At 32.2% G+C, this 11,474-nt stretch overlaps 1 protein-coding gene across 1 annotated transcript; it reads right to left on the reverse strand.

The window, feature by feature from the left end:
- Positions 1–1,478: 1,478 nt before the first annotated feature.
- LOC145727674 (uncharacterized) lies at positions 1,479–11,149 on the reverse strand. The gene is made up of 4 exons (XM_081977453.1): positions 10,949–11,149; positions 7,733–7,946; positions 2,854–3,098; positions 1,479–2,177 (listed from the first exon to the last, which is right to left on the reverse strand). Exons 2-4 carry the CDS (start codon positions 7,911–7,913, stop codon positions 1,776–1,778), a joined length of 828 nt encoding a protein of 275 aa, XP_081833579.1. The 5' UTR covers positions 7,914–7,946; positions 10,949–11,149; the 3' UTR covers positions 1,479–1,775.
- Positions 11,150–11,474: the final 325 nt, after the last annotated feature.

Below are 11,474 nucleotides of genomic sequence, written 5' to 3' on the forward strand. Positions count from 1 at the left end.
TATAACTTCAATGCCAAAATCGTATTTGACAGTTTGCAGCCTGTTGACATATACATATAACTAGCTACAAAAAAACAGCTTCACGTGACTTCTGTCAAAAATGCTGCTCATGAATCTCTATAAAACATTTTATATGATTTTTCACTGATTGTACTAGCACATCATGGTTATTTCTCCTTTCTGGAGACATTTTTGACAGTTTCCAAGTTACAGATTAGAATATGCTCAAAATACACAGATACACGTCACGAGTGTCCATTTTCTACTCATGGACCAATAAAACTATAAAATGCATAATAATATGATTTACACTGATTGTATTGCTTTTAAACAAGTTTTGTAGTTTTATAGCTTTAGAAAGTAGTATTTGACATTTTCGAAGTTTCTGACAGATTGAAATATAATTACAATAAACAGATACACGTCACAACGATCCAATTTTTTTTGACCACTTTTTATGGACAAATATTTACACAGATTTCAAAAAAATTTAAAAGTTTTCTCTGAATCTCTGAATAATTTTTTTAGACCTGGCAACACTGTAATTAATATAGAGTGAAGGTTTTGAATATATTTTTAACGTGGTGGTGCGCCATCTGTTCGGCTCTAAACGAGAATGAGCAGTTCAAGAAAGACAGAACGCTTTACATTCTTTCTCTTTCTGTGTAGACTGCTTTGAGCATTGCCCGATAGATGGACCGTTCCATAAAAATATGTCAAAAAATATACAAAATGAAATGAATGACTATAATTTAAAATTCTCTCTTTGTAAAATTTTTAATGCAAATTGTGTGATTGAAAGTCTAACCAACCTAACTGTTCTGTTAAAAATGACATTTTTGAATTATATTTTTTTATTAAGAAAATGATATTTTTTTAAGTCACAATTTTATTAAATTATTGTTCTTTGAAAGTCGCAAATCGTTGTTATATGATACAAATTGCTTTGCTCTCCTGATGACAATTTTGCAAGAAAGTTCAAATACTTTATCAATGCAATTGGCGCAAAAACGTCAAATTAGGAGCTTAGACCACTGTCAAATCATGACAAGATAACACTCCTTCCTACGTTTTGACAAAAAAGAACTTGTCTATCAAATTACACTTTAAACCGTTTTCACATATTTAAAATTCTATTTAATCAACGATGGAGGTAATAATATTGTTCAGATCAGGAATAAATTATTTATTATTGTTTCATATTAATAACACAGGGATTTTTATACAAAATTAAATTGTTTTGTTAGCAAAATTAGATGTGTGACTCAAAATATATATTTTTTTAAATATTAATATCTGGAACATCTTGTTCATTGAGTTTCCGATTTTACAGATATTTGAAAAAAAAACTTTTTCAGTAATTTGTGCTTTATTTTACTTTTGATCTTAATGTGTAACATCCCATATAATAAAGAAAATTTTGGAACAATAGTTTCTTGAATGGTTTAAACACTTAAAATTAAAATTAAAACATATACTGTAGCAATTTCTTAGAACAATTTATTCACTATTGCACAAATAAAAATATCACTCAATAAATAAATTATAATATCTAAAGATTATTTACAGTATATTACAAATCTACAAAATTTTACATTTTTTTAAGTAGTAAAACTTAAATAACGACGTGTCCATTTAACAGATTTCTGTTTCAATCTAAAATAGTGCTGCAGCTTTCTCAATTATTGCAATTTCAAGTACATACCTACATTTAATACTATTAATCTGTACTTATACAGTAAAAATTAAACAATATTATTGCTGAAAAATAATACTTAATTTTGTTCTCTACTCTCAGATCCAACGTCTTCTTCCTGCTGCCCTAAACTACCAATAAGGGACGGATGGTAATAGTTAAAATACGGAAATAATTGCATGGAACTCGAGTATTGCTGGCAGAGATTGAGCATTGATTCCTGTAAAGTTTTCGGATATTTCTGGACCAGATTTTTGCCCATCAACTGATCGTAGACGAAAAAGTCGGGCGTTTTCGTGGGGTCCGTGCAGTACGTTCTTTGGTAAATGGGCGCTTTTTGTTGCAGGAAAATGGGAACGTCATCTTTAACCAGCACTTTAACGGCCACTTTACGTGCGTTCGAGTTTAACATGTTGGATTCTTGCATTTGTAGTTGTTTTCGTTTGGTTTTGTAACGTCGGTTTTGGTACCAAATTTTAACCTGGAAAAAAGAGTTTTCATTAGTATTACTTTACTTAAAATAAATTATTGGAGAAGCAGTGTTATTAAGCGACGATATACTAAAGCAATACCCATTTTGTGTAGTATAAGCTTTTGGTGGTGAAAATAGCTATTATGAGCCAAATTTTAAATTATGAATTTGACTGCCAAAAATCTTTAATTTAGCAAAGCTAAAATTTGATACAGTGGATATGCATGGATATTGTGGCATTTTGTTAAAAATATTGCTATTTTTATACAGAACCATAAAATATTAATGTCATTTGTAGTCTATAGGTCACCAAAATAAACAATTTTAAATTATTTAGAAATTTTTCATTACTTTTTTCTTATTATTTAGTTATTCTTTTAACCTAATTATTGGCATTGCATTTTATTGACAAATAAAGGTTTTGATGACACTCTTTCATAATATTTTATTTATAAAATAGATATTAATGATCTAGAGGTCAACTTTCAACAAGAAATTGGTTTTCTTCAGATTGTATAGACCTAAATCATCATGCGAACTGCTTTACCATAAAAGTGGGTATCACGTGCGGAAAATACTTGTTTACTGGGTGTCATAGAAATTATGTGCGGAAGTACTACTTTCTGTATGCTCACGAGGTAAAGAACACTTCCTCACGTTAATAAATGAGTAATAAAATTCTTACTTGAGTTTCTGTCAGTTTTAAAGCTGCCGCCAAATCGGCTCTTTCGGGTCCGCTGAGATATCTCTGCTGGCTAAATCGGCGTTCCAATTCGAATACTTGTGCGTGTGTAAACGCAGCTCGTGATCTTTTCTTGCGATTTGATTGGCCAGCCACGGATCCGGCGGATTCGCGTCCGGAGTCTTCTGAAAGGCGCGCGGACGTCGAATAGTCCGGAGGCAAAGTGGGCAGACCCGGACTAGACGAATCTAAAAAATAAAAATAATTATAAAAAAAAACATAAGTTATAGGAAAAAAAAAGTTTAGAAAATGATCTGAAACTGTAAAGGCAAGCCTTGTTACTATGAGAATAATATACTGTTACTCGTTTCGTATTTTTGTAGTCATTATTCACCGCTATTACTCACTGGTTCAGTCCACCCGCAGACACCACCAATATATAGCAAATATCAAAGTAAAATGGAGTGACGTAACAGTTAATAGAAACATACATTTTTTGAGGAAAACACTTGTGAACGTTTGCTTATTCATTTGTCAAATTTAAAATAATTCTTCCTATTGAGACAGATGACATTTGGCTGTTAGTTATAACACAGGTATAGCTCTGTCTTTTGTTCATTTCCATGGAGGTACAAAACAACGAAACATACTTGAAAGCAACAAAATCTGTGTGACTTTGGTTGAATGCATTTTATGCCATCATCAGTACATTTTTGGCATTTGTAACATTTGGTTATATGTTTTTAACTTAATTCTAGTCTATTTTTCAATATGACAACCGTCAAAATCTTCATAAATCTGTAAAACCATAACACACTCTTAAAATCCAGTATAAACAGTACCAAAGGTATTTTATAGCTTTATGAGTGGAATTTTGACAGTTTTGGCCGTCAGTTACAGTTCTGTCCTAAACCTGGAAACTGTGAAATTCAATCCCATGGAGGTACAAAACAAGGAAATATACTTGAAAAGCTGTCAAATTAACAATAGCAGCAAAAGTCAGTAATCCTAATCCTTCTAATGCAGATTTTGCTCTACGATGCCAAATGCCACAGCTTAATATTGTACAAAGAGACCAAATTATTGCCTACTCTAAATTTTTTTAGAAAAAGTACGCTTGTACCGGCTTGAACCCCAATATTTTCAAATTTGTAACATCATAGGCAGGTTTACAGTGTACAAAAAGTGTCCAACTTTTTTATGAACACTATACTACTATTAACATTCGGTATACCTAAGTCACTGCTTTTACAACCGATAAACTCCAGTAAAAGATACAAAAGTACCACTTATCAAAACTTTTGTTGTCCCATATCACAACATCATTGCTATAATTTTTTTCTAGGAGCAGTAAAACATTGATAAATTACTAGAGAGAAAAAATAGAAAAAGTTCCTATTTTAATATATTTGCGGAGTTAAGTGATGAGAAAGACTGAAAGCAAATAAAATACAGCAAGAAGGTGTTAATCACACTCAAAACAGAAGCTTTAAGAGAAAAGAAAATAGGCTGCTAAAAGTCAATTACAACACTCAATTAGGGATGTTGGAGAAGGCAGAGAAGGTAGTTTCAAAAGACGAAAAGGAGAAAACTTCTTTAGACAATCATCAAACAAAACAAGGGGGTTAAAAACAAAGTTTAATCACTGTTTTTATAACTTTTGACCTTAAAGTACTACTGTGTTGTTTCAGACATTTGAATGGAAATTACCTGATGTTAAAGTGTTGATGTACCTAAAACATAAAGTAGGCTTTTGAGTCCAGGTAAAAATGTCTAATGGTTTCCCAAGTAGATTAATTAGAGTTCACTCAGTGCAACGTAAATAAGAATCTCAAAAAGCCATTACCAAAGCAGACATTTTTCGCATTCAACGTAAACGGGCCCGGGGATTTTTCGTCGGCGCTGATCGTAATGTGTTTTAAATGAAAGCCACTATTTCCCTGTGATCTTTTGTGTGTGTATACATAAAATGATTATGCCGAGGCAATTACTGAAATTAAGTAACACCTCTATATAACGAAAAGTGCGAAAAGCTTTTAAGTTAAAAGCCGGCCTGAGGTGGCACCTTGTATCATCCACCGATTTATAATGTCCTTTGTCACGTCATCAGCGAAAATCTATTGACACTTTTCAAGAGAAAAACGCCGTGGATAATTTTTAGAAAGAGGTTGTTTGCGGGGGTTTTGTGTACCCGGTTTATTTTCGGTCTGTCCTTTCACTACACAATGACTGTTTATAATTATTCCTCGGCTTTTAAACGGAACTAACTCGAGCCCTTTTTTCATTAATTTGATAGAAGGAAATTTGAAAGCCTTGTTACCAACCGGGTATTGGTAGGTTTTCACATTGCGTCCTTCCCTTGTTTTGTCTTTTTGTTCTTTTTTTAAAAACCGTCCTGCTGTAGTAATTTTACCTTGGTTAGGTCAGGTAGTAATGAATTGCGATTTTAAAAATATTCTTTGCGTATTTTTTTGAAGAACGTCAGAACTCCAAATAAGTCTGTTTGTTAATTTGTAGCTGAATTGGACTTTTAAAAGTTTGTTCGGTGATCACTTCATTCATAACATAATGCAGTAAACATTGAGTCACAGTAATGTAGCCAAAATATAGACAGTTATTAAAAAACTGATTTTTGTTGTAATCATTTAGTTTTTTAACACATTTGGTAAATGCAGTTTTGTTTATTTCAAAAATTAAGAAAAGATTACATAACAACAACACCCTTTAAGAAAGGTATAAAAGTTAGTTTAGTTTCTCTATAAGGATATCTATAATCTAGACTTCTAATAGGTCAATGCTAACATATTAGAAGATTTGGTTTCAATGACATACATAAAAACAACAATAAAACTGAAATTTACACGAAAATACGGCTTAAATCAAAAACTTTCACAATTACCCTTATGCTGTGAATGAAACTGACATAAAGTTGACTGTTGACAGATATTTTCAATGAAAGGAAAGAGAGCTCAATTTTCCTTGAAATGATTTCAATATGGAAATCAAATTAATGCATCACTCTGAAAATTGTAGTTTTAACATTTCTAGGTTGACAAGTTGTTCAAAGTGTATTTTTTGGATAGGCAGGAAAGGAGAAATTGAAACCTATAATAGTAGAGTCCGGAATACAAAGCACTAAAATTATTAAAAAATGGCTTAAAAAGCAAAATCATTTTCCTCATAAAAGCATAAAAATCTGTAAAAAAGCTTTAAAAAGCACAATACTCTTTCAGAGATGCAAAATTTTTTACTTTTTTTGTTCAACTTCTAGACATTTTTTGAAGCCTTCAAACTGCTTTAGAAGCATACGGAAGATTTTAGACTGTTTTGAAAACTTTGAAAATTTTTTTAAACTACTTGAGGAGCATTTGGAAGGTTTTTGGACTCTTTAAAGAGCATATTGAAGGTTGTAGGATGCTTTAGAGGCATTTGGAAACTCTTACACGGTTCCAGATTTTTTTGGAAACTTCTAGACTGTTTTGATATCTTCTGGGAGCTTCTAGACTAGTTGAAAAGCATTTGGAATCTTTTACACTGTTCTAAATGCTTTTGGAAGCTTTTAGACTTTTTTGGAAGACTGCTTTAGAAGAAGCATTTTGGAGTTTTTGTAGTGTTTTGAAATCTTTTTAGACTACTTTAGGAGCATTGAAAGTTCTGGACTGCTATTAAGACATTTTAATTTGAAGCTTTTAAATTACTCAAGAAGCATATTGGAAGCTATTTGGAAGCCTTTAGAGTGTTCTAAAAGCTTTTGGAAGCTTCTGGACTGTTTTGAAAGGCTTTAGACTGCTTGAGAAGCATATTGGAATTTCTGTAATATTTTAAAACCTTTTTAGACTACTTTAGGAGCATTTGGACAGATTAAAGGGCCTTGAAGGTTCTGGGCTGCCTTTAGGGCATTTGAAACCTTGTAGATGGTTTTAGAACCTTTTGGAAGCTGTTAAACTGCTCTAGAAGCATACGGAAGCTTTTATACTGTCTCGAAATCTTTTGAGAGCTTCTAGATAAACTAAAAAGCATTTGGAAGCTTTTAGACTTCTTCTAGGCTGCTTTGTAAGCTTTTGCAAGACACGACAAGACGCTTTTTTAGAGCTTCTATAGTGTTTTAGAATGTTTTTGCATTTGTTCAGGAGCATTTGGAAATTTTTTGACCAGTTTAAATTTGTAAATTGATACTCGTTTTGTGGCAACTCTTGGGTACGTATTCTTAAAACGAGGGAATAGATGTATCAAAGTAAAGGTATGTAATCTATTAACATTTCTTTTGAGAATTATTATGCTTTGTTTTCAAGAATTAGAGCCCTGGTGCCGTATTCTTGAAACGAGGGAAGAGCTACCAAGTGAAAAGCACAAAGAATGTGACAGACCCTGCCATTTTCACCTTCTTCAGTCACATTCGTTTAAAACTTTTCTTGAGAGTCCTGCTTTCAAAAATTAGAATGGCGCTGACTACAGAACTTTAGTTCGGAACAAGAGAACTTACCTACTACAGAAATTGAAAAATTGAGCTTAAAAAGTTTAAGTCAGACATTTTAGGTTTTAAGTCTCAAATTAATAATTTTGAAATTCACGTGTAACCTCCATGATTTTTGCTTTGATTTGGTTGTTATTTTTGTTAAAATTTAACCGTTGCCAAACACTTGCCTTGTGTGTATTTCTAGAAAATACAATTGCCAAACTTTCCATATATAAAACCACAACATTTTATGTTATGTTTCAGTGGGTGTTTATAATTAAAGGAAAGCGTCATTTGGTTTTTAATCGAAATACTGAAAATTGATACGCTGTTTGCTAACAGTGTTAACATTCGACTTTAAATGAAATCGTTTGCCCTTTTAATATGATTTAATCCTAACTGTATAGGATATAAGTAAAAACTCACCTAAATCATCTCTGTGTGCTTTTGACATATCTAAAGCAGACTCCTGCATCCCAGCTTCGTCTTCAACCTTCTCTTCACCTTTCTTCCGACTCAGGATGTCGTTGATGAAGAACGACGTCACCGACGCCGTAGTGCCGATCTTGTCGTTCTTGACAAAGTGACAACTGCTCTCGTCCTCCATCGTCTTGCACGTCACTGTCACCGAAGAGGCCCCCTACGAAAATCCGAAACTCTCAATGTAATTTCATAAATCTCCCGAACGAACGTCTGGATTCAGACTGGCTGTCGGGACTCAATGAAATTAGTCCCGACACCACTCGCGTGCTTTTTCGACTTGAGACGATCGTCCTGTCTTTGTCCCACCCAGGACAACTCCAGCCTAGGGACGCCCTCGATTTTGGTTTGTTTGGGGTGGAGCCTAAACCGTTTAAGATCCGCTGTCTCTATCGTCAGCGAAAATTGATGTTTAATTGTTTTTTTGGTAATCGCTTCATTCAATTTATTTTTAGCGATTTGTTTCCTCTAGGTTGGGATAATTGAAAGTTATGACTGTGCCGGACCTGAATTTTCTATTTATTTGAAACAATTTTGTATGGTTTTCTTTGAAAATAGTCAGGTCGATCAAATAAACGTCGATGAGAATAAAGTGTAGAAATAACATTGATTCATTCAACAATTCCAGAAAACTGCATTCGACATTAAATATACATTTTGATACATATATTTATATGATTTTTTAATTGAACACAATATATTTTTTGTATGACCAAGATATATTGTGTATTGACCTATAACCATGGCAATTGTTATAAAAAGGAACAAATGTCTTGAATATCCTTGCTAAACACTAATACAAAGTATTTAATAATATTGGTGCATTTTTAATAGTGTTACAAACTAAGTGTACTCGAATTTTTTAATGGTTTCAAAATTGTTGTTTGAAAAAGCATTATATTAACTATTTTAGATCAACTAGTCTAAAGATATATAGAGTGTTCCAATAAAAACAATCAAAACATGTGTCAAACAGTTCAGAGGTGAGATTTTGGTGATTCAGTATAAATTATTTAACTTTGCTATAATTTAAACAATACTGTCAGAACACAATTAGACATTATTTTCATAGGAATTCCCATTTGGAGAAAGTTTTCTATTTTCTTAGCATTTTGTACTCTTAAATCATCAAAATGGAAGAAATGACAACGATGATAATGATGAAAATAAAGGCAACAATCCAAAACGTCTTTTACAGGAAACTCTTATTGTATCCATTTTATAGTATTTTATTTAGATATTTAATGTAAAAACGGGAAAGAGTAACATTTCTTTTTCTATTCTGATAAAAATCAAAAGAATTTACTTGGTCTTTTGATGATTATTAAGTTTGCTTCTTAACTCTTTTAAATGCACACAATTTGAAAAAGTAAATAAAAATATTATAATTTAATAAATTACTGTTTTTTTTAAATTAGAGGACACTCAGGCTTGGAACCTCATCTTGGGACACACTGGAATACCATAAGTTCTACAATAATTCGAGTCTAGGTAGGTTTTTAATGATAATTTTTACTACTTAGTAGTGAGTAGATAAGTCTGCCAAACATATTCAATACTTGTTTGTCTCCAGTTTCAAATAACAGGCAGTTATAATAAAGTTGCTATTTTATTTAAACATCATGGAACAGTAAATGTTTTTCACTATTAAAACTTTCTTCAGGTCTTAATGTTCCGACCTAAAAATGAAAGAAATTTTGATTTTGCATTCTTTCTTTAAACATTGAACAAGAAAGTCAAAAAAACCCGTTCGATTTTAATGATTTTGACCTTTTTGTAAGAAGCTGAATAATGTTGCTACTATTTGGATTACACTCTATATATTATGTGAATTAAAGAGGAGTTGCGTCACGTGGTAAAATGTCATTCCCCTTAGCCGAATATAGTTTTCAATTGTAAAGAAGTAGATGCAGGTTTGCACTCGGTTGGTTTTGTCACCGTAATCAAAGTTCGGCAACAATACCGGTTCTTTAAGGCTCGTTCACATCCATACAAAAGAGCTCCGAAGGGCCTTGTTGAATGGCGATTAACGTTACAGAAGTAAATTATCTATTAAGCTCGTTTAATTGGTTGGAAACTTGTATTAGTGGGCGGCTACTTCCTATAGTTTTTTTTTTATTTAATGAAGTTAGTGTATTTAAAATTCAATAAGAATTTGTAGTCAGAAACATAAGTTCTTATTTTTTAATCGTACTTAATAACATATTTATGACTATAAAAGAAAAGGGGGATATTATACTTATTGTCCAGGACCCACCTACAAATACTAAAACCCTTTACTATCAAGATTAGAGGTTTTATGTTACAATTTTGATATTCTGACATTGCAATGATAGTCACCACCAGCCAAATAGATTGTTATTTTTAGTGCATACTTTATTTGGTTATAAATAGTAAATAGAGTTACTCCTAAGTGGTAGACAACTACAACTACGACACTTCTAAGTACAAAAGCAGATACATTTGTTGTAAGTTTTACAATCATCATTTTCAAGTTTATAGCTGCCATTTAAAACTGATATTTCTTCGGACACAAGAGGTTATTTAAAAAACACCTAGAAACGTCCCGAGATGTTGACTTAAACAACCAGTTATCATGTTAAAAACAATTAAAAAATATTTATTAGTAATGTGGCGGTAGCTTAAAGTTTTTCTCATTTTGACTGTTTGTATGATCTGATCGGTCGTGGGACTTGTTTTCAAATTATGTAGGATAATATTGGATTTATATCACACTAGATATAGAATGAGAGATAAAAAGCTGCTTCTATGGCTTAATCGAGAAAAAAAGAATCAATCGATATTTTTGAGATACGGGACGTTAATTGGGAAACATCTAAAAACGTCCCGAGATATTGGCTTAAACTACCTTCCTTTACGTTGAAACAGAACAAAAAGAACATATTCCTGAGTTGGGGACTTATAATAATAATTTAATACTAATATGTATGTGGTTTAATTCAATTGATTCAATTACATTGTCTTTTTGTTCTGCTATCTCAGTTTTTCCAATATGTGTTGTTTTCATCTTTTTCTGATGGTTCCCAGCTCATATTAGACTTACAATGGTTTAATTATGAGCTGTTATAATGAGTATTACCAAAAATAACAGTTTATTTAGGTTAGGGTAACAAGTATATCTAAAGCTAAGATTATCAATACCTGGTTTCCAACGCTGACACAAGAAAATTTAACTCTCCCGTAAAATTTGACTGGTAAATCAGGCAGTTTACGAAAACTTGAAAACTGTAACGGCTATATCCAGGTACTACATTACCCCGAAATAATCTAGATGAACAGTTTATATCAAAAACAATAAACAATTTAATGATGACCGCGTGTTTTGGTATGTTTTATTATAATATTTACAGCCTAACCTGCCATCATTCGTCGAGCTAATACGTGTAAAACGTAAACCCAGATTGTTTGTGTACACTGTACGCACTACACGATATTTATAATAACCATATGCATAAAAGAAGTGGGCCACTTTATTCAAGTACAAGTACTTAGACAGACTTGTTTATAAAATAGCTATTTTAAACACGTTTAAGTGGACCCGCGGTAATCCCGAGTGGTGGTTTTGGCTTCCTCGGTATATTAAATGCACAAGATACTCAGTATATAGAAAATAACACCATCATAAATCATTAGCTCTAAGATAATCGCTCTCATTCTGACGTGCGTG

This window comes from Ips typographus, linkage group LG4, assembly GCF_016097725.1.
Source record: "Ips typographus isolate SLU linkage group LG4, UJ_Ityp_2.0, whole genome shotgun sequence".
Lineage (NCBI taxonomy): Eukaryota > Metazoa > Arthropoda > Insecta > Coleoptera > Curculionidae > Ips > Ips typographus.